The sequence below is a fragment of the Scomber japonicus genome, chromosome 11 (genome assembly GCF_027409825.1).
Source record: "Scomber japonicus isolate fScoJap1 chromosome 11, fScoJap1.pri, whole genome shotgun sequence".
Classification (NCBI taxonomy): Eukaryota; Metazoa; Chordata; class Actinopteri; order Scombriformes; family Scombridae; genus Scomber; species Scomber japonicus.
In genome coordinates, this window is record NC_070588.1 from 16,000,036 (window position 1) to 16,028,030 (window position 27,995).

Here is a 27,995-nt window from a genome sequence, read left to right on the forward strand (position 1 = left end):
TTACTAATAACATTTATGATGGCTCTGTTAATATTCAAGTGTTCCAGTAAGCCATGATGACAGTGTGACTGTCAGCTAGTATTCAAATTACCAGGATCCTGAAACCAAAGCACGTAAGTTAAACTAAATGAGCATCTAAAATAAGTTAAACCATCATTATTTGTGCTATTAACAACTGTGCTTTTTCTTCCATAAAAAGGGCCTATTGATCTGCTAACCAAAACCAACTGACATGCAATGAACCTGGGGGCTTTAGGGCCAAAGTTGCCAAGTCAACTTTCCATGCATAGTGCAGAAATGTTACATCATTTGAAAGGAAGTTGTAGCTTCAGCAAAGTATCTTAACGCTAAGATACTATAACAGCAATAATTCGCAGAACATGGCTAGAACACCTTTACAGAGTAGATGAACTCCTGTAAGATGGTTTTTGTACTGTAGGTGCGGATTTATATCAGTGCAGAGGTCTGATATACAGCAAGTTCTTTCCCACGCTTTTGTCTACAACTCCTCGTGTGTCCGCGCCGGGCTGTGGAGTGGAGAGAGGAGGTGAAGAAGGAGGAGGAGGATGAGGAGGAGGAGGGAGTGAAGTAGACTGGTGGGTTCAGTCCTGGAATGTGCGCGCGCTCCCGATTCTCTCTGTTCTCGCCTGGCCCCGGCGCGCCGCACAGACAGACGCGAGTGCGCGCGCAGCTCCCGCGACAGGTCTGGAAGTGCAAGAAGGAGGAGGAGGCAGGAAAAGGCTGGAGAGGGGGAATGATGGCGGTGGGCAAGAAGAAGGGACAAGTTTGATATACTGTAAAACCGGGACGTTGTAGGCGATCTTTCGGCGCCTTAACACGATGACGCAAGTAGGAGGTGAGAGCTTTTAAAGTTGTTGAGCTGTTCGGCGCCGTTGTGTTAACGTTTTGAACGGCTCGTATTTGAAACTGCCACAATGAATTGTTCAGTGAGACACTAAAAACGGGCTGTTGGCTCACTAAGTGTAACTTTCCTTCGCATTTTTGTCTGTGAATTAGCCTTACCAACAACGCTAACCTTGTTTAACCGGTCCAACTGTGTATATTAAAAAAGTGACTGCATGTTAAAGTTATTTTTTCCTCGTTAACTTTGGTGTAAAGTTAGCTAACGCCAGTAGAGTCAGGCAACCAACGAATGGCATAAAGGCTACTACAGCAAACAGCGCTTAAAAAAGAAGGTTTGTATGCAAATTAACCTTTTATAAGTTAAAAACATTAATCTAACATTGCTTTTCAAGTCGTGACGTACCTTTTTATCTTACTTAACGTCACCTTTTCGGTGTAGATTTGCATGTAGATGGAGATACCTGCAGTTACTCATTTCAAATAGCTATCGGGTGATTGTGAGATAGTGGTGTCAGGTCTCTGTGTATTAACATAGTTTACCGGTTCTTCTTTTCTTCAGATGACTTCACTTTTATTTGTTAGTTGAAACAACAAAAAGAAGCTCCGCCGGACCCATGGCACCGCCTGCGTAGAGGTAGAGAGGAAATAATTGTTCATCAACAACACACCAACTATCTATCGACTGTATTCTGAATTGAGCTAAACAAAAGAAATCAAGCAACAAAAAAAATGATCAAAGCGGAAAGTAAAGGAGGCGAGAGGACCCTGAGGAGCGCGTCCCCTCACAGAAATGCATACAAGTCTGACTTCCACGCCATTAAGTGCTCCTTTGATGGGCCAAAGTCCGAGGGCGCCGCCAAATCATATGCAAATGGATCCAGTGACACCCGAGAGGACTCCAGGGGGAGGCCATTTGGGACCCGAGTGAACAAGATAAAAAACATATTCCTACAGATGGATGGTCAGCAACAGGAGGTTCAAGATGTGAAAGTAACTTTAAAGCCTGATGTGTCACAAGTGTCCCCACCGAAGCCTCAGTTTCCAGCCAACACGCAGAGAGCTAACTTAAATAGTGCTACAAGCCCAAGCCCAGAATCTCTCAATTTAGATAAAACACCCAAGGGAGAGGATGCTGAGATTGACAAAGTGGCTTTGGCAGAGAAGTTTTCTGTGACCAGAAAACTCTTTGAGAGGGGCATCAAAGAGCAGCCAGCAGCAGAAAAGCAGTCTCCAAACAGAGGAGTAACTCGCTTGTCTCTCGGAAGTGCCTCTGATGAGGGTAAAAGTGCACGGAGAATATCGGGATCCTCTGAGACCATTATCAAATCAGAGCAAACTCCTACATCAACAGTGAAATGTCGACCAGATGAGAATGCTGATAGTGAGAAAAGGCATGTGTCTAGAGTGTCATTAAATGCAGGGCCCATGTCCAAGAGGTTGGAGAATTACATGGCTGAGAATGACTCCGAAGACAACAACACAACCGCTAATAAAGGGGGAACGGTGTCTAAACCACACAGTACCGCTGAACACTCACTGCCTACCTCTCTGAAAAGGGACAGCACACAAAAACCCCCTCTTCCTGTTAAAGAAGTGACTAACTCTTCACCGGTAACTGATCCTACTAACAAAAATACATCCCAGACAGCATCTTTTGGGTCTAGTATTGGGCTTAAACCAACATTCCCAGCTTCTAATGCAGCTTACAAATATGGTTCTCCAACAACTGATACCACTCACAGACCCCTGTCACCAGAGCAAACAAGCCCAGTTAGCCAAGGCTACAAGCGCTCCTCTTCATCTGGTGATGGATTAAGTAGGACATCTGTTGGTGGGGATGAAGGCAAGCCACATAGTCCGCCCCCGAGGGATGTGAAGCAGCCTCCTCCGTCAGCTTGTGGCTTTCAGAGCACCAACATGGCCAAACACTCTGACAAAGCCAAGAGTGATGATAATGTGGTACAAAGTCCCACCAGGGATAAGAAACAAAGTCAGGGATCATCACTGGATCCCAAAGGTGTGGGCATGGTACGTGCAGAACTTGTGGTAGTTCAGAATGAGTCTTCGGAGAGTGAGGAGGAGGAGGATGAGAATGTTGAAGGTAACGTGTTTGAGGAGCAGAAGGTGCAGCAAAGCAACAAAGAACAACCAACAGAACCTAAAAGAACCTTTAGGAACCCAGAGAACAGCAACTCTGCTCGCCCCATCACAGCGAGAGATGTCACAAAAGAGGCAGCGGGTGAAGGTCGAATCTTGGAGGACAAAGGGCTGAAAGAGGAGAGAAAGGAAGACAGTTTAGTTAGAAGTCAAGATGGTGAAGAGAATCGTGAGGAAGATGACGAGGTATCGGAGGAGGTGAGCGAGCTGGAGGAGCAAGGGGGCCAGAGCATCCTGGATAGAGCTTCACCGGTGGTGTACGGTATCGAGAATGCAGCATTTGTGGATGACAGAGATGTAGACCAGGTCCTCAGGGAAGAAGAAGAAGAAGAAGAGGAGGATGAAGAAGAAGGAGGAGGAGAGGAGGAGGATCAAATGTACAGAGAGTATGACGACTGTTATGAGACCCAAGGTCTGTCGGATGAGGAGGAGCCTCCCACGAAGAGGAAAATCAAGTTCTCCACAGACCCCATTCTGGTAAGTACTTTGCATTTACATCTGAGTCATTGCTGCTCGGCTCAGGCTCCTCAAAACATATTGCACCGCACCGTCATTAGAAACCGCCATCCTTCTGATTCAGCAGCTGCGTCTGGTCGAGGTGTTTCCCCGCAGACACGAGACAAAGCGTAGGAGGCCGTGAATGAATGCTTTTTGTCGGGCAGGCTGACGTAACGACCTCCGCACGGTATCATTAGACGAGTGTCGTCACAGTTTGTAAAATCAAAACTATGATTTGTGTAATCTCAGCGACCGGAGAGGCAGCCTTCTCTCAGGGTTCATTAACCCTGCAGGAAATCAGGAGTAGTGGGAATGGGGGTCAATGTGTAGGGGACACAAGGGAGCAATGTTGTTTGTGGTATTTTTGGAGATATTGTTGACATTGCATAAGAGTTTGTGAGAGCAGAGGCACAGCTGAAGGAGGGCAGCAGTGACGTAGAGACATGAGAAACTTTAGACTGTACAGTAAGAAATCATTACAGCCCCTGACTCAGAATGCTGGACGGGTGTTTTTCCTGCTATAGAGCCCTTCACCCACAATTTGTGAATCACGTGTTGCCCTCATAAGGGACTTTTCACTTCTATCCATCAGGGATTCAGGGTTTTTTCCCCCTTTATGTATGTCTATAAAGGAAATCCTTTACAGACCATGGCTAAATTATCTTATCCCGCTAGGGATTCCCTGACTTTTATTATCCTTACATTTATAAAAATGTGAACATTTTGTGAAAAGAAGTCAGGAAGTTTTTCTTTTCCTTCTCTCAGAATTCCTTCATGTAATTTTTCTATAATTAAATCTTTTGTGTCCTCGTTGTAGAGAAGCATTGTAGTGCTAATTGATGTTGAAATCATTTGTATCACATGATTAAAACTATGTGATATTTTAAATACAATTGCTGCTGCTTTTATATGTTATCTTATCGCAGCTTGGGATGTGAGAAACAATTTGTGTCGAGGATGATGATGATGGCCGAGCAGATAGAGGAGCAGCGTCCATTTAACCCTCCTATAACAGTGAAATAAGTTTTGGTAACCGTATCAAACAATGAGCAGGAAATCGAAGCACTTTATAGGTAGATAGATATACTTTATCCATCCCCATAGGTTAAATTCATGTATCCAATATAGCTTATACATTTACACAAATAAACACATATACATAAATAAATAAGAACAAATAATACAACCCTTAGTTAAAAATAATATATACAAAATACCCTGAAAGTTATAAAACCTAAAAGTTATAAAACAAAGCAGAAATATACAAGAAAATGATATTAAGAGGAGGAAAGACTATTCACATTCTTATGATTCAACTAAAATCTCTAATGTGTTCACACGTATCATTGTATCCATATTTTGTATTTGGTGTCTTCCAGCTTTAAAGTTTTGTATTTCAAGCTGATTTTCCTGTGGGTGTAATCTCTTTCGGTGTTGCCACACACATCAAGTGTCATAAACATTACTGGTGGGTGGGTGTTTTTTAGGGGGTGTGGTGGAAGTGGAGGTGATAACCTTCCATCATACAGATTTCACCATCACCGTATCTAATCGACATTTTTTGTTAAAACGGGGAAAAACAAATCACTCCGGTGCATTCCACACAGCTCAGTGTTTATCCAGGCTTTAAAATGTGCTATTATCTCAGGGTGTGGATCCCCCACCATCCCAGTCATCCTGGCAGGGGGTCCTGGGAGAGGGGACCAGAAGCTGACCTGCTGGAAGGGACACAAACAACAGTGTGTCTCCTCTGCTCGCAGTGGAGCAGCGACGGAGATAAACACAGCTTTATAGTTCACAACAGTTTGCTAAGTTTGTCTCCTCCTCTGTAGCAGTTCACGTACTGTTTATAACAACACAGAGACTTTACGCAATAAACAAGAGCTGATGTGAAGCTGCAGCTGCTGATAGGTTTGCTCTTTTCCTTGTACACCTTGGCAAATAATTATTCTCCGTATGTTTTTTTCTGTATTAATGTAGTAAACTCTGTGGAGTCTGTATTTGGTTAAGATGATTGGCCCACAGGTTAGTTATTATACATTGTACATTTCAGTGTGTGTAATGCTGGCACGGACAGCAATGTTAGTTTTATGTGAAAGGTGTGAGTGTGCATACAAAACAGACATTTATTACAATCTGAAACTAACAATTATTTTCATTATCTGCAGATTATATTTTCAATGAATTGCTCAGTCATTTGGTCTGTTAGTGACCACATAAAGGCAAAAATGAAAGAAAAATCCACAAAATATGGTGACATCTTGAAATTAGAAATTAGTCCATCCAGCAGTCCAAAAACCAAAGATATTCTCATTACTATTATTATCAAAGAAAAGCAGCATTTACACTTAATAATTGATTTAATTATTAATCAGTTCAGTTTTACCTGAATGATCGAACTGTCCCACAGCACTTAAAGTACTGTACAAGTATTATTATTATTATTATCATTATTATCATTGGATTTTCCATGTGGGTGGGTTTTTTAATGAACAGAGACTGAGTGAGAGAAATGGTGATCAATGTTGACCAATAATAATGATAATAATAATATAATCATGTATCTTTCTAACAGCTTGATCATAACATTTGTGTTAGCTTTGCATTAAAGCAAAGGCAAGACACTTTTTACTCAGTTTATAAATTATATGGACTAATAGTGTGTAGTGTTCAGTAAATACTTAAAATAATAGTAAATATCTACAATATTAAGAGTTCAGACAGACCCTTTGTTCCCTGTCTCTATTATAACTGCCACCTGCTTGCTTTGACCACACCCGGGGTGGAAAGAAGGGGAAATATGCAAAATAGAAGCAGTGTGATGTGAAGATACAAAAGGCAGTTGGAAAAATATCTGCATGTTCCTTTAAGTTTCTAGTTGCATGAATGGAAGCCTGTGGCGGACAGGTCGGCAGGAACACAGAGATTTTTCAAAACAATGACATGTGCTTGGATTAAAACCGGTGGGGTGGAGGTTGTGTGGTATGCGTGATTGCCGAATAAGTCACACACATGTCCCTCAGCCAACATTTCTACCTGCAGCCAGGTTAACAAAAGCCTCCCGCCGGCGCTGCATGATTCTCCACAGTCTGCTAGTCCAAGCCGACCAGGAGAGAGAGGAAGTGCTTTGTGCTCCTGGTTCACAACGGGATTACGTCCCCACGTAACCTGAGTCTTCTTGACAGGGGAGGTGTGGAAGAATGGTCCTCTTTGTGAGGGAGAGGAGACTCAACATATATCACTTATCGAGGCTGAAAACACAAACTGGATGAACAGGGAGGCTGTCAGGATTAGTAGAGGCTGATTTGATTATTTTTGTCATGTCAAAGTAAATATTGGATGTCTACAGTTGATATTGAATGTCCCGTGACATGTAGGTTGCTTTGTGATGAAAATATTCAAAATATGTTGTTGTTTTGTACCGTGAGAGTCTCTATTGTGAGAAGTTTCTTTTGCATATCTGGTAAAGCAGAGTCACACTAGCTGCATTTCCACTGTTGCTGCATCAGTAAGTCTGCTGAACCCTCTGGCTATATTAGTGGTATTAATATTACGACACTGCTTTAAAAATATATCTTTTGGTCATTTTAGAGACTGCGTTTTTCCCTCTACGAGTGCAAATAAAAAACAGGCCTGTATTATCCGATTTGCGTGTACAGGCATGTTTTTCCAAGAGAAACTTTACAATCTCACATCACATGTTTAGCAGTTTGCAGGTTAGCATTTACTAGAGTTTACTTTAGCATTGAACCCTACAGTAGCACCAAAATGTCACCAGTTACTGAATGACTAACACACCCAGCTGCACCTTTGTTATCTGCTTCTGGACAAGACCGTGCATTTCTGTCGGATATCTGGAGAGGTCGATGTGGGTTTTATGTGTCATTTTGCACACAGGTCGTGTAGAACCGCAACCAAGAACCAGTTAACTTTAAACATAAAATAAAATGTGTGAAACCAGACACCTGCTGCTTTGCCCCCCATCTTCACAGAGTCTCAGAAAGTACCACCAGCAGCTTTTGGTCAAGTCAACACAGCGTCAGGGTGTGGTGAAGGATGGTAGAGTTCCCCATTTCTTTCTCTGTTTGCATTGAAGATCATTACACTGTCCACACTGTGCACTGTTGAGGTATACACCTCCTTTTGTCAATTAAATATCTCGTAAACCCACAGTGAAACTTTTGTTCGGTGTCTGTTGACATTTCACCCGTGTCACATAGAGGCCGTAGACATAAATGTGAAGCATGATAAGAGACACAATCTGCACCTTCATATATGCTGGAGTGTTAATATCTGATTTCAGTCAGGTTTCTCCATCTGTACTTTATGTGAGTGAAAAGAAAAAAGGGGCTTCCTCCATGATTGGACACACTCCTGCAGCAAATTCATCCCACTTCCTATCTGAAACGTGTCTTCTGCTGTTCAGAGGAATGTCAGACGAGACTCCGCCCCCCTCCAGCCAGCAGTGAGGCCCTCATAGTATCTGGGCTCCCTTCGGCCACCTGGGCGAACGGGCGACGATTTGACAAGACGATTGGGATGCGGGCTGAATACTAATGCAGGCGGCTCAATGCTGCTCATTAAACAACTTGGCATGGGATGAGTCTAGGGCTGATTGTGATTGCCTTAAACACTTTCATTATGTGATTATAGGCGAAGCACATCAGTGGGTGTCTGTGTGTTTTTACTGAAAGTTATAACAGTAACTGTATGTTAAAAGTTTTCAGCGATCCTCGCAGGACAAAAGTAGCTTTTGTTGGCCATTTATAAACAAACCTGTTTAGCCTGTTTGTGTTTGCTCCTTTGGAAATTTGATTCTATTATTGCAGTCTGGTGCTCTCCACTCCACCTACTCCTGCTGGTAGGTCATGCATGAACACTCAAGTTTAAGGCAGATAAACGTAAACATGAGTGTTTCTGTTGTTGTTGACCAGTGTGAACTTCACAAAGTGTTAATCATTTCAAAATTTACATTTATAGTTTTTACTCCACTTTCTCTTTTCAAATTTTTTTTTAAATTATTATTATTTTTTGGACATTTTGCTGGGATCCGCTGGGCCAATCGTCCCAAAACTTAATCCTGATCATCTAAAGACTTCAGAACTTAAGTTGTTGAAGACATTTCAATGAGTCAGTCCATTCAAATACAAGTAAATCAGTTTTTATTAAAAGCTATAACTGTAGTCAAGTGAAATGTGTCTTTACTGAAGGTCATTAGCTTCATCAAATGTTTCTGAAGGTATATTTCTGCACCTCAGCAGACCATCAGCATATAGTGATGATCTTATTATTATTTTACATCAAACCGAGAGTTTTTCTTCTTATCATTTAAATAAGAAACAAGCATCCAAATTCTCACAATCTGCTTGAATGCGGATCATTACAGCTTGCAGCTATATTTCTCTCTTTTTTCCTACTGTGTTTATTCAGGATTAGAAAACTGGGCCTCATTCCTTCTTTCCTAATTGCTCTGTGATCAGTGCCAGGCCACCACCCCTGCCCCAGCTGGCTCGCACAGCATGTTTTGATTTGTTGTCTTTTTGTAGGCCCGCTTACATTACCAGCCCCCCGATCCAGTGGTCAGCCCTCGTTTTTGCACTGGCAGAGAGTTTTCTCTGGTTTTGCTGCTGACTCATTTCCCACATTGGTATTCTGTTGTGGGAATGAGAGAAAGATGGAAAGGGTTTGACTTTGGGTGTGGGCATGTGTACGTCTGTGCATGTGAGCACATGTAGATTAAACAGACCGCTGCAGTCGCTGGAGACGGATGAGCGGCCCACACATACTGCTGCGAGCAAGACTTGTGCAGGAAATGGAAATATGACGATGGCATAGCAGTCTACTGACCCACATCATAACCGGAGTAATAACTTAGAAGAAAACTGACATCGAAATACTAATTAAATATCCTTTCCTGCATGAATTTGGGGATTTGGGAGTTTTTTCGCCCACCTGATTAAAAGTTGTGTGTTTGGTGATCATGTTGAGCTGGTTGTAAGGGTTTTTTTCCGGAGGGAGAGGCCAATAAAGAGATTGATTTCTGTCTTTTTTTAGCAAATAAGAGTGGTTGAGTGATTAGGTTACAGTGGAGAACAGGACATTGTTTGAAAAAGGCCTCGAACGCCATGGCAACAGGGCAGTCAGACATGGGAGTCTGGGTCGGATAGGGGGGAGTCGAGCTTGAACTGCTGGGGCCCAGGATGCAGTGGGGGGCTCCCTATATTCTATTAGCCTACATTTTCAATCCTTGATTACTTTCAGTCTCCAAAGTGAGAAATTGAAAAAGCATTTTTCAGCCTTAATGACATTTCTGTCTGCTCCAGTTCTGTGAATCCATTTTCAACCAACTAAATTAGAAGTTGATAAGCTTTGTCAGTCCTATTAATAGAAGCCGGGGCAGAAAATATCCATGTGGTTTATAGATTTGTTTCACTCACCAGCCAAACACCCCCCAAAAAGACACAACGGTTATCTGTTGAGCGGCTAGTAAAATTTAACATTTAGGAGCAATTTGTGCCATTGGACAAAAAAAACCCTGATAGGTGCAGTAGTCTATTTTTCGCACAGCCACAGCTCTGATGAAGAGTTTTTGTGACTTGAGTAAGCACACATGTACACACTGTATCAAATATGTGAAGTTCTTTTAAAAGGTTTAATTAAAACTCAGCCTAACTTGAACCTGGTCTGAGTTAATATAGCGGTCCAGTTCAGTTAAGTAAATCATTACCAGACCATTAATCATCAACCTGATACGTTTATAAACGTATGTGTTTATAAAGGAATAATTACTAGTGCATTCAAATAAACCAGTCTTTAATAGAAAAGTGTTTTTCTCAGCATGAGATCTGCAAAATAGACTGCATCTTATACACCGTTTTTTACAGTAAGCAAAACTGTATTGTTGAGTAACTTGTTGGTTATTTGAAACTAGTTTTGAATCACAATTGTGTGCAGCGGCCTCGCCTTTGTTTAATAAAGATAACCGCTCCACTGTGCGAGGAAACACCATGTGTATATATTTTTGGGGAGGGGACAAAGTCTAACAGAGTTCATCATGAACTGAATAATGTTGCTTAATAAACAATATTAATTATAAATAGGTATTAATACCTTATTATCTCAATGAAATGTACTGAAATTAATGTATGTGACACAAAAGGGCAATTTGTTATTTGGGCTGGTAGAAAATATGTTTGGCCGGTAGATTTTTTTCATCTTCTAGTCTTTTTTGGCCGGTGAGTCAAAAAGTTGATGTCGGACAGCGTGTGTAAAACTCAGCGGGGATGTTGTCAGATAGAAGTTGTTGAAATTTGCTGTGTCAAATTGAAGAAACCCCCGTGTATAACAGTGTTTCGTGAGTTATTCTGGACACGTACAATGTGCACAGCTGTTCTGGGCGCCGTCCAAAAGCTGCACTGTGAGCACACAGAAAGAAGGAGGGAGGAGGAGATTGTTTGTGGTCGGTTCCTCAAGTCTTGACATGCTGCAGGATCTAGACCCCAGACTCTGTTGCCCAGAGTGGAAATATTTACTTGATTACATTAGACGTCCTCATGGCAAAGGCCTCATTCAATCCTGTAAGCCGTACTCCCTCCTCTTTACTTAGTCAAATAGTCAAATCCTCCTGTTGTCAGGATGATTTTTATTGTGTTAACCACATCTGTGCTCGCTGGTGTAGCCAAAGAAGAAAGATTAATACTGAAGCATCAGTGTGTGAGCAGTATGTTACTGTTGTAGCTGCTGGAGGTGAAGCTAGTTTCAACTACTTCATATTAGAGCCCATCACAGATATATCAGTATCAGCGTATGTGTGCCAACATATATATATTTTTACATTTAAAGTTTCATAGGCAGCATTTTATGTATATTTGATACATTTGTTTAATTCATGTTTAATATATACATACATGTTTTTATGATCTGAGTATTTTTTTATTCATAGTTTTTAGTTATGATCATTAAATTCACAGTAAGTTTACTGATTGAGTGCACATTTTATACACAAAGATGAGCCCTTCTAGGGACAGGTGTTAAAAAATAGCACCCGCTGTAAACATTGTGATACTTACATCAGACATTTTAGCCTGTCTATGTATATTGTATCTGCTCCTATTAAATAAACCATAATAATAATAATAATAATATTTATATAATATTTATAATATAATATTTTGTATTTATGTGTATATTCTGTATATGTAAGATTATCAGCTGATATATCATCCAAATGTTTTTACTCCCTAATATCTGTATCATCATCGGCCCCGAAACTCCTCGGTTGGGCCCTACTTTATATACAGTTCGACCATAAATCAGCATGAACAGCTGTGAGCAGGTGCGACTCGTGGCAAGAAAGGTTGTTTTCTTTTTTTTCTCCTGCAGCAAAACTAAACTGATAATTTAGTAATAATTTTGGCCAATGAGCCGTTGTTGGATGTTTACATTTTTCAAAATAAAAGACCAAAATATTATTTTCTGCTTTTCTTTGTTTTTGCAGCTGTTATGAAAACGTGCCAAACCGTGACCCCAAAACAATTTGGGATCCAAAGCCTGAGACCACTTTCCCATTCTCAGACTTTTGGGGCCCAACATAATACTTAATACTAAAAGGTCTATGAGATTTACTTCTAACTGTGATGTTTCAAATGTCTACTACAGAAAATTGTTACTTGGCACTTTTTACACAGTGCTACCCTCCCAAATCCTGAGTCTGTTAATGGAGTTTTATAATTATCATATGACTCTGACAGGTAGTTGTTGGTCATCAACGCACCATGTAGAATAACAAATTGTGCATATATTTGTATGTTAATGATGTTTTGGCAAACACATCATATGAAAACTGAAATATTTCCAATGTCAACAGAACTTGAAAATGCTGAAATCAGTCTGAGAAAAACTCACCAGGTTTAAATTTAAACGGCAGGATCCAAATCTCCTGAGCGCCCTAAAAATCCCCAAACTCTCAGAAGATAGAGAGTGGTTTGTTTCTGAGGCTCTAGACAAAATATTCTGTCTTTTATAATCTACAGAAAGACATCGCACAGAGAAGGGAATGAGTGGGGGTCATTTAGGGCCCTAACTTGTTTATGCCCAGCGTCCCCCATCAAATAATCATATTTTGCCCAAAATATGCCTAAAAAAGTTTCTTTCTCAGAAGATTTTCTTGTGAACATTTTCATACCTCAGTTTGTGCATGTTACACTCTGACTCCTGCTCCTCTATCCCAGCTCACTAACTTGACTTAACTTGATAATGTCATACCCAGAAAAAACATAATGCAATTTTAAAATATCTGGTCAGATCACACACAACAGTTGATGCAGCTCGTGACAGCACGAATATTGTCTAAATGGAGAAATACATTTTTAAAAGGTTGTGTAGTGTAATTTTAGTCTGACTGTGTCCAGATGAGGTGAAATCCAAAATTAAATCTCAAGTTCAATTCTCAAGTTTTATGTCCTAATTGTTTGCCCTGCAGTTGCAACTATGAGGCTTAAAACTATCTTTTAAACATTTTTTGATGCATTTTTATCCTTTTCATTCATATAAATCTTTTAGCTGCGTTCCTCCCATAATGTTTTTGTTCTTTCCTCTGTTTAGTTTTCCAGAGGCACTTCACAGTTTTGTTGGTTATTTCCCATTTTTCCCCAATTCAATGAAGAAGTCTAAAACTACCACCTATCAGCTGCACCTTTATGATACATCCTTCCACCTCCACCAGTATCATGACTCCACCTACCCAGATTAGAAGGACTAATGATGACCAAGCAGGGGGTTTATACATCACGGACCAACCGTTGTGTTCATCCCCATAATCAGGCATTATCTCCTGATGGAGTCTGCACTAACATCTAATCTACTTGATTAGATGCTTTATATTCATATATTTGTCTCAAGAATGAACTCACTCTTTGGTTATGTTGAGATTCCTCTGAAGTATGAAATCTGAGGACTTGTCAGGGTCACATCAGGTCTGATGATGTGTGTGGGATCGGAGATCTTGGAGACTTCAAACAATCTTGTGAGACTTCATCAGAAAGTGCTCGGTTATCCCAGCCGGGCCTTGCTGGCTCAGAGAGAATTCACAAGGCCTTGCAGCGCTGCTAATGTTGTTTTTAATTCAGAATGAACTGCATACTGTTACTACTTTGTAGCAACCGAGTCACAACAGATGGTCGTCTCCAATCCATTTTATGCAGAATACTGTAGTGCTAGATTTAGCTCGGCACTGGGGGGCTTTTTTCCCCCCCAAGTGGATTATGGATACCATTTCATCTTGGAAGTATTAGTGGTATTTAATGTAAATGCAACATAGTATTGTTTAATGAAATAACCCAGAAGGCTAATGTTGAGCACCGAGTCAGTTCACTAAAGGTTTTGAGATTTGTGTTTTTCTCTGTTTGTATTTCTCTTTATTTATTTTTGAATTTTAAATTTTTAAACTTTACTGATGATAAAACTTGTCACCTTTGAACATTGATCTATGCTACATTCACTGCTTAGTTCTCCCCAGCTGTGCCCTACTTTCTGCACTGCTCATGTTCTGGCGTACTGTGTGTGTGTGTGTGTGTGTGTGTGTGTGTGTGTGTGTGTGTGTGAGAGAGAGAGAGTGTATGTGCTTTGTAATTCCAACCAGAAAACAGCCGCAGGGACTCATCCAGAGCTTTTTTGCGAGGCCTGCCTGCAAAGTTCACAGCTTCTTAAAAGCTCTGATCAGAGTCCTCAGGAGGATGTCTTGGGAGTTCATACTGTATTCAGACCCTTGATTTACATGTGTTCAAAATGCCCATGTGATTAATAAACCATTCATTTACGAAAGAGATTCATCAAGAGTAGCAGAGAGATGTAGGCCATGAAGTTAGATGATTTAAGATTATGCAGCTTTATAATCTCTGTTTTATACCATTGTGGAGACTTATTGTTAAGGCCACAGGAGGTGTTGTGTTGATGTTAAGCTCTCAATATTTTGAAAAAACAGGTCTTCAGCACCTTCTCTAATGAGGAATACGATCGACGCAATGATGACGTGGATCCTGTTGCAGCATCTGCGGAATATGAGCTGGAGAAGAGAGTGGAGAAGATGGACGTTTTCCCTGTGGAGATTGAGAAAGGTGAGTTTAGTGGCACTGAAGGTAAATTCCTGTGAGTCACGAGCAAGTATGTGAGGAACATTTCATAAGGAGGAAAGTATTCATCACCAAGCTGCTCATACTGTGCTGCCCTGCAAAGGCAAACAATACTGACTTTGTTTTGTGTGTTTCAATGGTTTTGGGTCATGATTCAGTTAATGATGATGAGGGTTGATGGTTCATGTTTTAAATTGGCAATATTTATGTTCACATGCTATCAAGTGATGTATAAACATGAATGCTGTTTCTCATTTCCACAATTCCCACAATGTCTGAATGTCAAGGAGCAAAAACACGTGGAATTAAGCAAATTTGTACGCAATTATTTCTTAATTTCCAAGTTCTCTGTAAATTCTCTGCATGTAGGAGACAATGGACTTGGCATCAGTATCATAGGAATGGGAGTGGGAGCTGACCAGGGTCTGGAAAAGCTTGGCATTTTTGTAAAAACCATAACAGAGCAAGGAGCAGCCGAGAGAGATGGACGGTGAGTTACAATGCTGACACCCTCTTTTTACACTTGAAGGTGTAATCCGCAAAAAATGGCCAGAATTTTTGTTTAAAACTTAAAACCCAAATTAACTCAAATGACACAAAGTGAAGAAATAACAGTTTTGATGTTATGTAAGAGACCTCTATATATTGTGCTGTAGCTATATATGCTGACATTAGCATGCTAACCAGCTAGCTGGCCATTTGGCATCATAACACATGTTGATATATCATATCAATAAATTAGGTCTCTACTGGATTACTGTGTTATAAAAGGTCATGTAATTAATAAAAATGATGCTGTGACAGAAAAACATCTGTTTTACTCTCACCTTTAGTGAGCTCTGTGACATTTTATGATTTACATGCACCCTGTGGGCATGTATGTAACTATTTAGTTATTACAAAGAGTTATGTAGTAATATATCTCTGTGGTGCAGCCCTGATCTGTGCAGCTCATTTGTAATTTACTGCTGACTAGTATGTCTCTGTAGCATTTTGTTATCTTTACAATGCCTTAGCACAGATTCACTGTAAACAGTGAGCTTTATCCTATATTCAGTGTGTGATAATGTTGGTGGGGTTGCTGCCCCCTCTTTGTTTGGATTAGATAACCAGTTCTTACACATTATACTTTTAACTCTTTCTGCATGAGAGTCTCATCCTCAATATTTTCTATACAACAGGAAACATGACACACACTCACTGCAGACTGCACCACAACAGTTTTTAATGTCTCCCTCTAGGAATTCCTCAAACCGGATCTATTTATAACCTCACAAGGAAGCTTAAGTAAATAGTCCCACTACGTCTGATTCCCAGGCAATTTTTAGATTTGTTTTGTTGCCAGCTGCATTGAGGCTACTGTATAATTTCCTAAATCTTTATGATTATTTTGGAGATGGTGCATAACTCTTGAGTGTAAAGTCTTTGAAAACCTCTACCTGACATTACTGTCCTCTGTCTCTCCAGCATACAGGTGAATGACCAAATAGTGGAGGTGGATGGTGTCAGTCTGGTGGGAGTCACCCAACTGTTTGCAGCTACAGTCCTGAAGAACACCAAAGGCACAGTGAGGTCAGCCCAAAGGCCATCTCCTCTGCTCCTAGAAATAACCTGATTGCAAAGATCTTGTTGATGGCCAGAATGAGCCGCTGTTATCTCACAGTCATTTGAAATAACTGGCAAACTATTGATTTCCTGAGAGTCCAGAGACCAGGAGTAATAGACCATGATGTCTATTCTTGTAAGCAAAAGAGGAAACACAAAGGCAAAAGATATGATCAGGCCTTAACTGAATCCCAAACTGTGCATTTTCTCTATAGTAAATGAACAAGAACTGAAATAAGCTGTAGTGTTGTATTTAGTGGCAACAAGTAAAATATGCCATTATACAGCACACTAACATGTTCTAACAAACAGGTTCTTGATTGGTCGGGAGAAGCCAGGGACGCAGAGCGAGGTAGCCCGCCTCATAAGCGAGACACTAGAGCAGGAGAAGAACCAGCAGCAGCAACAACACCTGGATGACCCCTTTGAGCACTCCACAGAGGAGGTGAGTGAGCTGGTCAGACAGTCTATAGAAAGTGTCATAACTGTTGATCCTAAGCCCCTCTACCACGCCTTGTCCAATCCCACTGAGCTCAACCAGGAAATGAGCAGCTGGCTGTGAGTAAGCTGTGTGTCACCATTCTGCTGTGTGTCACTGCCGGCTGTCTGCCGGAGTTGGGAAATGTTTGCTTTCTGAAGTTCAAGCAGCCTCAGGCTTCTATTATTTACAGTAGAGATTATGGGCTAGAATTTCTTGATTAGTCAATTAATCTTTTCGCCTATACAGATTTGTTTTTGTTTTTTTCAAGTGAGAAAATGGCGTTCACACTTTCACAGATGCCACAGTGATGTCTTCAGATGACTTGGTTTGTGTGACTAACCATCTAAATGTTAAGATATTCAATTAACTGTCAAGAAAAAACTGCAAATCTTCACTTTTGAGAAGTTTGAATGGTGGAACCATCAAATATGGTATTTTTTCCTTGAGAAATAACTGAAACGATTAATCAACAATCAAAATACTTGTTTCCTGAATATCAACTACTCATCAATGCAGCTCCGATAAGAATATATGTAGCATTTACTGGAGCAGACAAAGACTAAAAACAAAGGAATGTATTTTATGCTATGCTTTGCTATGCTTTACTATGTTATGCAGTGCCAGTATGAGTTTAGAGATGTATTAATGGTATTCAATGAGAGTTGAGCTGATTTTAATGTGTTTAATGGCTCAAACATGGCACAGACAAAATTTAGCCTAAATCCAGAGGTGTCCAGGAGTTGTGGACCAGCCCTCTACTGTTTAAATATGATGTATTGATTGCAATGTTTCCTCCAGACTGCCGTGAACTCTGCCATTGGGAGAGTTGTTGGCACATGCTGAGTATGCTCCCAGGCATTTAGGGCGTGTTTACATTTGGAATATGTGATGCCATGTGTGATATCATATTTCAGGAGGAGCGCTATGAAGAGGAAGACGGACTGGATGAGAGAATTCTGGGCTCCAATTTCTCTCCAGGACAGAATGCAGAGGTGTTTGAACTGCCTGATTCAGAGTCTTTGTTTATGCCAACCAACATGGACAACTCTCAGATGGCCTTCAAGTTCAAAGAGGTATGACCCACACTATGACTCTCAGTCTCATGTGATTCAAAATCAAAATTAAAGTTTCAATATTCTGTTTAGACAACCAAAGATTAAATAACATAACAAAATGTTTCCTTTTTTTCCATAGCTGCAACTCAAACACAGCATCGCCACAGCTGAGATACAACAACTAAGTGAAAAGGTATTATGAAAAGAAAATTATCATTCAAAATATTAAAGTAACATAGAAGAGAAATACACATACAACACTTCATCAATAATTATATAATTTGTTCATGTTTTATCAGAAGACTCTTTGTACTTCTAAACTTTGTTGTTTATTATTCAGAAGTTATGTCTTGGAAATGTGTTTTGAATGCCTCTTGAGACAGATTGAAAAATTTTGTATGTGAAATATGAATGAAAATGTGGTAATGCTCAACAAAATTTGTGCCCCAGTTATTTTTATATTATTCTTATATAGTAAGTGACAGCTGTTGTAGTGCAGTGGCACACCTACTAAACAAATGTGATGTAGTCAACCAAAGTAACATGCCACTCTCAATCTACCAATCTCTGCATAGCTTCAGGCATCTGAGGAGGACAAATCGTTGTGGGAAACCAGAGAGTCTGCACTGGAGCAAAAGATGGAGGATGACAACGAGAAGATCCTCAAGTTGGAGAGTTACTGGCTGGAAGCTCAGGCTCTGTGTAAGAGCGTTAACGAACAATTATCTGAGACTCAGGCCCAGTATGAGATCCTGGACAAGAAATACAACAAGGCCAAGAAACTTCTCAAGGATTACCAGCAGAAGTGAGTGTGGGACTGTGGGAGGGGTTGATATGAGGGGTTGTATAGTATCAATCCTGTGAATATACAGTTTAAAGGAATTTTTATATGCAGTAGGTGTTATAACTGTAGTTGTATAAGTTGTAGTTTTATTGTATTGAATAATTTTGGTCTGGGATTTTTTGGAAATAATATATTTGTGCTGTCAAACTGGACATACTGCTGATATACAGTATTTTCCATTTACATTCTGCAAGTGATAAAATGTAATCGAGGCTAAACTCTGATTTTGTGTGGTGGAAGCAAGTGGTTATGTGAAAATCACTTAAAGTAGAATGTGTTTACAAGGTGAAGGACTGATCTGATACCACATTTCCTTGTTTCGTCTCCAGGGAGATCGACTTTGTGAAGAAGGAGGAGGAGCTGAAAAAAACTCTAGATGAAAAAGACAAGTGGTACAAGGAGCAGCTGGAGAGCCTGCAGAACAGGGTAAGACCCTGTCTCGAGAAAAAAAATGCTTATTCACCACAGCAAACTTGTTAGAGACACTGAAATAAATCTGGGTGTTGTTTTTTCATAGATAGTCGCCCTGGAGTCTAGAGGGGCCTCAGGTGCGGAGTGTCAGAGTGGACAGGAGTCGGCAGCAGAGGAGAGACTAAGTGGCCAGGATCCAGTGACCAACACAACGTCTGTTGACTCACTGCTAGGTACAAAGAGTGGCATAAAATTTAATTTACAGCAAGAGCACAGCGTCATGCTTTAATTTTGTGTTCTGTAAAACATTCACAAGCGTACACCATAAACTCCAGTGAACTCTGGTAAATAATTACAACTGTGCAGTGTCTTTTGATTTATTTGGTATGTGTTTGTTTGTTTGCTCCTGTAGAGCAAGACTGGAGTGAATTGGTCCCTGAGACTGAGCGACTGGACACCAGCGCACACAGAGCTAAAGGCCTGCTAGCTCAGAAGGCTAAACGTCAGCCTCCATCTCGAAACAGACTGAAGGAGAACCTTGTAGTGGCCTCAAGTCACTCTCAGGTCAGCCAGAAAGAGATGAAAGTGTTGTATTGCCTTATTTGCTGCAAACCCAAGGCCTATGTTGTATGAACATGAAATTGGATAGAGGAGTCAGCCACCACCAATAAGACCATAAAAAAAACAAATGCAACTCTCATACTGAGTTAAAAGCCAAGGAATAAAGATGGGATTTAAGATGGGATTTGAAAACAGGCTGTGTAGAGGCCAGTCTGACATGCAGAGACAACCAGACCAGCAACTGGTCAGTGAACCTTAGTGTCCTTGACAGAACATGTGGTTTTAGCCCATTTAATGATTTGTAAAACAAATACAAACAAACAATAACGTCTTTAAATCAATCCTTAAACGTACAGAGAGTCAGTACAGGGAAAATGTGCTCTCACTTGCGTGTTCCTGTTAAAAGGCGAGCTGCAGCATTTTGAACCAACTTCAGACATTAGAGGAAGTCCTGGCTAACACCAACGTAAAGGGAATTATAGTCGTCAACCCTTTCAGAATCATTCAATGATAAAAAGGACTTGATCTCAGACAAGAGCCTCAGCTGAGAAAAAGTTAGATTTGACAGCTGAGTTTTTGTCTGTTGTCCAATTTAAAATCACTGTCCATTGTCACACCCAGATTTTTTCCTGTGGGTTTCACATATGGTTCCAGGTCCATACGAGGGGCATCACAGGGTCCTATTATCAGGACTTGAGTTTTACCCTCATTAAAGTTTAAAGTATTTAAGGCCATCCAAACTGTCCTTGAGACAATCTAACTATGTTTTTTTGGATGTTGCCATTTCAAGGCGGGTACATTTTAGAGTCATCTGCATAACAGTGGAACGAGATGCCATATTTTCTAAGAATGGATCCTAAGGGGAGTATGTAAAGGGAAAGTAGAATAGAACCCTGAGGGAATCCACAAGGGAGAGATGCTGAGGAGGGTACAGAGTCACCAAGGCTGACAGAAGACAAGTAAGACCTGAAACACTTCAGAGCAGAGCCTTTAACGTCAACACAAATACTCCAGGCAAGAGATGAGTATACTATGGTCTACTGTTTTGAATGCAACTGTGAAATATAAAAGCATAAGAATTGCATATTCCCTGGAGTCAGAGGCTTAAAAAAGATAATTAAAAACTTTTAAAAGTGCAGATTCAGTGCTGTGAAGGGCTTTAAAACCAGACTGGAACACCTTAAGAATGCCATATATGTCTCAAAAAGATTGTAATTTTAGGAGTTCAACTTTCTCCAAAACTTTTGCAAAGAAACAGGGTTTGGAAATTGGTCTAAAAGTGGAGAGAACTGAGGTGTCCAAATTGGATGTTTTTGATCAATGGCTAGATGTAACGACAGGAAATCCCATCAAGGCATGTTCACGATGAATATGTCATTTTGAGTTTAAATATCAACAAAAACCCTGTGATCCGGCCAATCATAGTGAACAAGGTTTAAAGTTATCTGATGATGATAGCTTACAGTTTACAGTGGCCTTGAGCCTCTTTTTGCCTTTTCAAAACAATAATATACAATATTAATGAAACATAAATGTTTTATAAATTTAAAGCAGCTTCATAGTAATAATACACAGTTGCTTGTATCGAGCCTAATTGTGGTATGTAAGCATCACAGGTGTGTCACGCACAGTGTGTGTGTTTAAATGACTCGACCAATCAGAACAGAGTCACAGAACTTCCTGTTACATAAATAGCTTTTATCTTGGCTTCCTTGCATTGTCCTTGTAAATAATTATCACTGTCCCTATAGGAAACTGAAGAGGATGACGACCAGGAGGAGCAGGAATCTCCCAGCAGGAGGTCCCTCCAGGAGAGCCTGTCCCTTCAAGTGCCTGTCTGCTATCCAGGGAACGGACAGAAAGATGATCCAGACGAGATCAGAGATGAATCAAGGACTAAGCCTGAGCTCACCAGCAGCCCGTCCTTGTCTCCATCACAGGGTGACAGCATTGAGAGCAGCGGAAGTCCCTCTCTGTCCTCTCCTAAAGAGTCCTTATCACCACATTCGCCCCCTGGATTCATGCGCAGTGTAAAGAAGAGGGAGTCTAAAGGCAAGAGCAAAGAGACCAAAGGTATGAAAGACCCAAATGTTATGACTGCAATAGCAAGGCTTCATCTCATTTTGCATCATTACTGAATCTGATCATTATTGTTTCATTCCAGAGGAGTTAACTGAGCCTTCATCAGCAGGAAAACCTAAAAGACGATTTCCTGACTTTGGGTAAATCTCCCCGCTGTAATCACTAACATTCATTTCCAAGTTCTCACAATGTTGTGCTTCCTAATCCAACATTATCAATGATCAAAACAGGGGCCTTCGTAAGTCAGGTGGCAAAGGAAAGAAACATGACAAGGAAGCGATGAGAGCATCTTTGGACAGCAGGTACGACATTAATCAAGTTAAATATAAATATTAACACAAAGGTGCCAAATATTCTACAAATGTTTGACTTGTAGGACATGACTTGACTCATTTTCAATGCAACACATGTTTTAAACTCCTGGAGTGCTGATAACATCCTCTTTCTCCAATGCATAGGGGGTCAGCGGAGTTACTGGAGGAGTCTGGAGGTAACCTGTCTCCTGCAGACTCAATGACCTCCATCCCTACCTGTATGCCCTTTTCCTGGTTTGGTGACAAAGAGAGGGACAGAGACAGGGAGCCCTCCTCCTCCAGCAGCAGCCTGCCATACACTGCAACTGAGACCAGCAGTGAGCAAAGCCAGGATCGCAAGAATAAGGTATGGAGCTTCGTGTAACTTTCTGTAAAAGTATATACCAGGCACAGAGAGTATTAGTGTCCAGTAAGTTAATATTAGTTTTCTACTATTTAATACTAGATAAATAAGATATAACATCAGTGGGGTTAAGAAGGTGATCCTCATCCTCTGCCCTCCATCATTATAATATATTTCTGTCTTCTTTGAAAGGGTAAAACTAGTAGACACATAATGGCAGGCTGTTTCCCAGCTTCCAGAGATGTGCCGCCTCTGACTAATTAGCCAAAGAAGCTACACCAAGAAAAGTCTGCAGTAACTAAATCCATATGTTAGCCATCAGCAGAGCTAGCGGGGGCGAATTTTGTGGCTTTTCAATGACTTCGCACATAGTGACACATCAAACGCATCCAGTGAAAGCCTGGCTGACTGTCACACATGCTGCGGTTGAGCTGGCACTCCCATGATGCTGTTTAATGAGTTCAAGACACAGGCTGAGCCAAAAAGAAGCGATTATTAAGAGAATGTCACTGTGCATTATGGCAGCTTTTGTCAGTGCTTTTTGTCGCCTGAACATACATCTCACTGAACCGTGTTTCCTTCAAACAGACAAATCTCTCCTGGTCCTCTTTATTCAGTCGCTCATTAGATTTGGTATAGTATGCATATTTTTGTTTTACCTTTTTGATTTTAGATGACGGTAGAGCATCACTAACAAAAGTAGCTCTGCGATTTCTCACCTCAACACATCTTATGAATAATTCACTTCTTTTGTAGTGGGTATGTGGTAGTGTTACAGGAAACTAACGTTATCTCATTTTCTTTTAATGCTAATCCAAAAAGCTTTGTGACTCATTTGAGAGGAAACAGATGAAGCCAAAAGTCATTTTTTTAGGGCTTGTTGCATCAGCTGATGAGAAGTTTGAGCAGAGATTTGAGTGTAAAGTTAAAATGATTTGCCATGTGTAAACTGTTATAATGTTGAAATTAAACTGCACTTGAGTTTGTACATAGCTGATGCAACAGCCTGCAGGTCCAGACAACATCCACACATTTGGGTCTAAAAAACAAACCACAGTTTAACTTTGAGATTGCATCAGGGCTACAACTAGATTGTTTTGTTTAATGAATAATCAATGTCAGATAATAGTGGTCAGATAAAAATGTTTCCCAGAGCCCGAGGTGCAACCTGAAATGTGTTGTTTTGTCCTGACCAGCAGTCAACAACCCAAAGATATTTAGTTTATATTTACAGAAGACTAAATAAACCAGAAAATAGTCACATGTGAAAAGCTGGAATCAAAGAATTTGGATATATTTCTTAAAAAATGACTCAAAACAATTAATGGGTTATCAAAATAGGTGGCGACTAATCAATTAATTGACTAATAATTTACATCTCTGGACTGCATTACATGTTAATATAATAACTTTAATCACCAAATAATTACGCTAATAGCATCTACTGGACTAAACTAAAAACATTACCCCATACCTGAATATGTGTCTCTTTCGTCAGTAGAAGTGGTAGTTGTTGTAGATTAGAAGTTGTCGATGTAGTTTCTGGTGGGGGATGGATGTAATTGTGCATCAAAGTAGACTCTCTTCCTTTTCACACGTTGATGATCACAGTGACTCAAAATCAACGACCTGGATTTCTAACACCATGATCACAGTTTTAATCATGTATCATGATAATGTCCCCCTGTAGTGTTGTATTTGTTCCTTTCCGTGTGAAGAACTGTTTTGTGATCTGTTACTTTAGTAAATGCGTTCCTTGTTTCCACTTCCAGAGTTTTTCAGTCATAGATGATTCTAACGCTGCCAGTCCCAGTTCAGACATCTCTGGGTTAGTCGCTGAACCCAGTCTGTCTGGGCGCTCACACACTTTAATCTTCTCTTCCAGCGAGGTGAGTGCTCTCCTTGTTGCGCAGTCACAAAAGCTGTGTGGGACGCCTTGATGAAGCTGAAAGGGGACATTTTCTCAAGCATGCTCTTTGAGCATCCCCTTTCATAGCTGAGATTAAATCCCCCAATAGAGAGAGGATAGAAGAGAGCTGCATGTTTTTATCAAAGCTGTTTTGTTTTTGTGTGAAAGCAAGTCTTGTGGCCCAGCTTTTCTTAAGTCAGCTGTGCTGTTAGTAGTTTGTACGTTTGCCTCTGTTAGAACTGTCAACCAGTGCTTCATGTTCTGTTTTTTTTACAAGCTTTGGCAGACCACAGAACAATTTGACTGCTCTGCTGCCTGCTCAGTGGTGTGTCAGCATCTGTTTGTTCTCATGTTAGCCAATTTTCAAGTGTCTCCATCCATGTTAGTAAAATGTAAAGACACTGAAATGCATCTGAGAATGTTATTGGTGTTTTGCTTTCATTAACTTGTTCCCTATGCACGCATGTTTTCTCAGTGGTAGCATGGGGTGTCGTTCACTGCACACAGTTCAGTTCATCAGCAGAAGTTGCATCACATGTTCTTTTTGTTTGTTGTACACTGTCGGGGTCGGACATCCCCAACTTCAAACTGTTTTTCAGCATTATAGTGAGAATTCATTAACTGATATGAAATCATTCAAATTGCTTTTATTTTAGGTGATTTTGTTAATGAAGTGGATCACATGACTCGTCACATGACTCGTCACTCATCCAAACCTGATACGTACACTGATCAGCCATAACATTAAAACCACCTGCCTAATATTGTGTAGGCTCCCTTCATGCCACCAAAACACTTCTGACTCATCATATACGCCAAAAGATACATACACCCCTTCATGGTAATACTGCTGCCATGAAGGGGTGCACTTGGTCTGGACCAATGCGTACCAGGAAGACCCCACACGACCTGCTGTGTTGGAAATGCTCTGACACAGTCAAAGTCCCAAATTTGCTCAGATCCTTTCACTTTCCTTTTAACATTTTTCCTGCTTTCAACTCATAGATTTCAAGAACCGACTATTCACAAACTGCCTTTTATATCCCACCTCTTGACAGGTGCCATTGTAATAAGATAATAAATGTTATTCACTTTGCCCGTCAATAGTTTTAATGTTTTGGCTGATCGGTGTACATGACATGGCATCATATTACTGATAAACACTGTCGACACACATTAAGGGATTTTATAGTAGAGTTTTTTTTATCTAGAGTTTTCTAGACTTATTTTTCAATTTTTTTCACATCTGTTAAACAAAAAGACTAACTCCACTCAGACTCTTAGAAAATCTGCATAGAAATATTGAGATAAATACACTTTGAGATGATTTGAGATGCACTCTCTTATACCTTTCGTAGAAGAGAGTGAATTCTCTTACCAGAGCAAGAGTGTATCTATTTTTCTAATATGTGATTGATTGTATTATCTGTGTCCCTCGTAGACTTTGGATGATGAACCAGTCGCCACAGGAAAAGAGTATCAGTGGCAGAACCGGCCAGTCTCTGAATGGACCAATCAGCAGGTCTGTCACTGGTTGATGGGCATGAATCTGGACCAATACACCACTGAATTCACAGCTCGGGGAGTGGATGGTCAGCAGCTCTTACAGTTGGACAGCGACAAGTTGAAGGTACAAAACAGCACTTAAAATAACATTGAAGTTTTAGTGATGTACTGTATGTTGTGTTAGAGGCTGTAATGAAAGTGTTTTTGTTTTTATTATACAAAGCATCCTTTCAATGAAGAAGTCATTATTAGTCAGATCTTGTCAGCCTGTGACTGCCACCCGGTGGCCAGTTTTTTCCTGATTCCTTATTTACCATGTGTAGTGAATTAATGAGCAAAGGTTGATGGTATCGATGAGAAAAATGAGGACGAGAATATTGAATTAGGACAACAAGACTAAACTTGTGGTAGGATTTTGTTTATCTGGGAAACCATTTTGAAACAATTAACTGATTTGCTCATTGGCAGAAAATTAATTGGAAACTATAATAATTCTTATAATTTTTGATTCATCCATTATTGTGGGCGGCTGTGGCTCAGGAGGTAGAGCTGGTCCTCCACTACTTGGAAGTTCAGCAGTTCAATCCCCATCTGTAACTCTTATTTTTCAAATAAAAGTGATCTGCTTCTAGCCCATCAAATCTGAATACGTCCCACTTTAGTGTTTGGAGTTCTGCCTGGTCGTTTGAACAAAACAATCTATTTAAAGATGTAGTTTCAGCCTCTGGGAGCCTGTAACTTATTTTATATTAGTATTTTTAATGGTGAAGACCAAACTAGTAAATGATGGTGATTAAAAACACAACTTTTTGGAGATTTACTTTGGACAGTAGTTTGTGACATGATAGAGAAATATAGTAACACCATTCTGCCCTAAATCTGCACTTCTGCCTTCAGGCGCTTGGTGTTTCAAGTCAGAGTGATCGATCAACCATCAAGAAAAAGCTGAAGGACATGCGTAAGACCCAGGAGAAGCTGGAGAAACAGAGAGAGAAGAGAGAGAAGGAGGGTCGACGTAGTGGGAGGCTGCCAGCCAGTACTGACTCAGTCTGCTGAGGCAGCAGCTCTGCGGTCTGAATTCATGCAGCTCATAAAGTTCATGCAAAAACCTGAAAAACCTTTTCTCAGTTCGTTAGTGCCATGCTGTTGTTGTCACATGTTGTGAATGCCAACAACCACAGGACGTGACTGTGCAGGAGCACACCTGTGCTGACTGAAGTGTGATTAAGCTCCTGTTTCTGACACATTTTTAACCTATTTCTGCTCAACATTTTAGCTACAAGATGGCGAACATCAAAAAAGTTGGATATGTGACCAAAAAGATATCCTAACGTTTTTTTTACCACTACAAAGCTAGACACTATAACGATAAGTCTTCAAATATAATGTAGTTGATCATGCACACATGTACCTGTGGAAGTCAAATATATTCTGTTTGTTTTGTCGACATTTTATATTTTTGCTAGCTTAACTTGCCTGTTTCCACGTACAACTCTTCTGCAGGAATGGTTATTGTACAGTTAAGATAAAAGCACTATATTTGTCTTTTAAGCTTGGATGGGCGACAAGGTTTTAAATGTATAAATACGTTTTATACATGTGCCTTTTAACTGCATAACTTGTTTGTTTTTTTAATTCAAAAACCATTGTTCATTTTATATTATCTACATTTTTCTACTAAGTAGAATAGCAAGGCCGTGATTTTTGCTGAATGAAAAGCAACAAACAAATCAAGTAGGGACCAGATGAATGCTGCTTCTGCTGCTTCTGACTCTGGCTGTATGTTGCTGAGATGGTACAATGACGCTCCATGTAAATACACACAGCACGCAGGTCTGCTACAGATACACGTAACCGGTCCGTTAGGTGGAAAGATGTGCCTATGACAAGGACTTGTTAGTCAGTGTCGTGTATGAATGTGAGGCTGAATAATGAGTGTTCACAGCCAAACCTAAGTGCTTCCTTTCTTGCTTCCTCTCAAGCACGACTCTTCATGTTCTGTACAGAATACGTTGGACCGCAAGAAATTTGTTTTCACATCTCCTGAATCAGAGAAACATTTCTTTGTACATGCAGCATCGATAAACTAATTTTAACTGTTATGTGGTGTCCTGACTTGTATTCAACTAACATTATACATTTAGATACATGAGAAATCAACACCAGAGGAATCCTACAACCCGACACGGTACTCCTGTAATAAACATGACTGTACCTCTATGGTTATGTTTGAGGC

General features: G+C 40.3%; 1 protein-coding gene across 4 annotated transcripts; it reads left to right on the forward strand.

Moving 5' to 3' along the window:
* The first annotated feature begins 709 nt into the window (after positions 1–709).
* Positions 710–27,993, forward strand: ppp1r9ala (protein phosphatase 1 regulatory subunit 9A-like A). 4 transcript variants are annotated; one of them, XM_053328572.1, is made up of 20 exons: positions 710–856; positions 1,424–3,498; positions 14,501–14,633; positions 15,018–15,138; positions 16,116–16,220; positions 16,566–16,698; positions 17,649–17,807; positions 17,929–17,982; positions 18,365–18,594; positions 18,963–19,059; positions 19,151–19,277; positions 19,457–19,608; positions 21,357–21,678; positions 21,770–21,827; positions 21,918–21,989; positions 22,146–22,347; positions 22,933–22,977; positions 24,117–24,233; positions 25,695–25,883; positions 26,657–27,993. In XM_053328572.1, exons 2-20 carry the CDS (start codon positions 1,594–1,596, stop codon positions 26,813–26,815), a joined length of 4,380 nt encoding a protein of 1,459 aa, XP_053184547.1. In that variant the 5' UTR covers positions 710–856; positions 1,424–1,593; the 3' UTR covers positions 26,816–27,993. The 4 variants fall into 4 exon arrangements, with proteins under 4 accessions (XP_053184547.1, XP_053184549.1, XP_053184548.1 ...); XM_053328574.1 differs by lacking the exon at positions 24,117–24,233; XM_053328573.1 differs by lacking the exon at positions 22,933–22,977.
* The last annotated feature ends 2 nt before the right edge of the window (positions 27,994–27,995 follow it).

Excerpts from the sequence above, each read along its gene's own strand:
- ppp1r9ala (XM_053328572.1), top strand. The coding sequence starts at position 1,594 with ATGATCAAAGCGGAAAGTAAAGGAGGCGAGAGGACCCTGAGGAGCGCG. Across the intron at positions 14,634-15,017 it reads CCCTGTGGAGATTGAGAAAG|GAGACAATGGACTTGGCATC; the intron begins GTGAGTTTAGTG and ends CTCTGCATGTAG. Across the intron at positions 17,983-18,364 it reads TACAACAACTAAGTGAAAAG|CTTCAGGCATCTGAGGAGGA; the intron begins GTATTATGAAAA and ends ATCTCTGCATAG.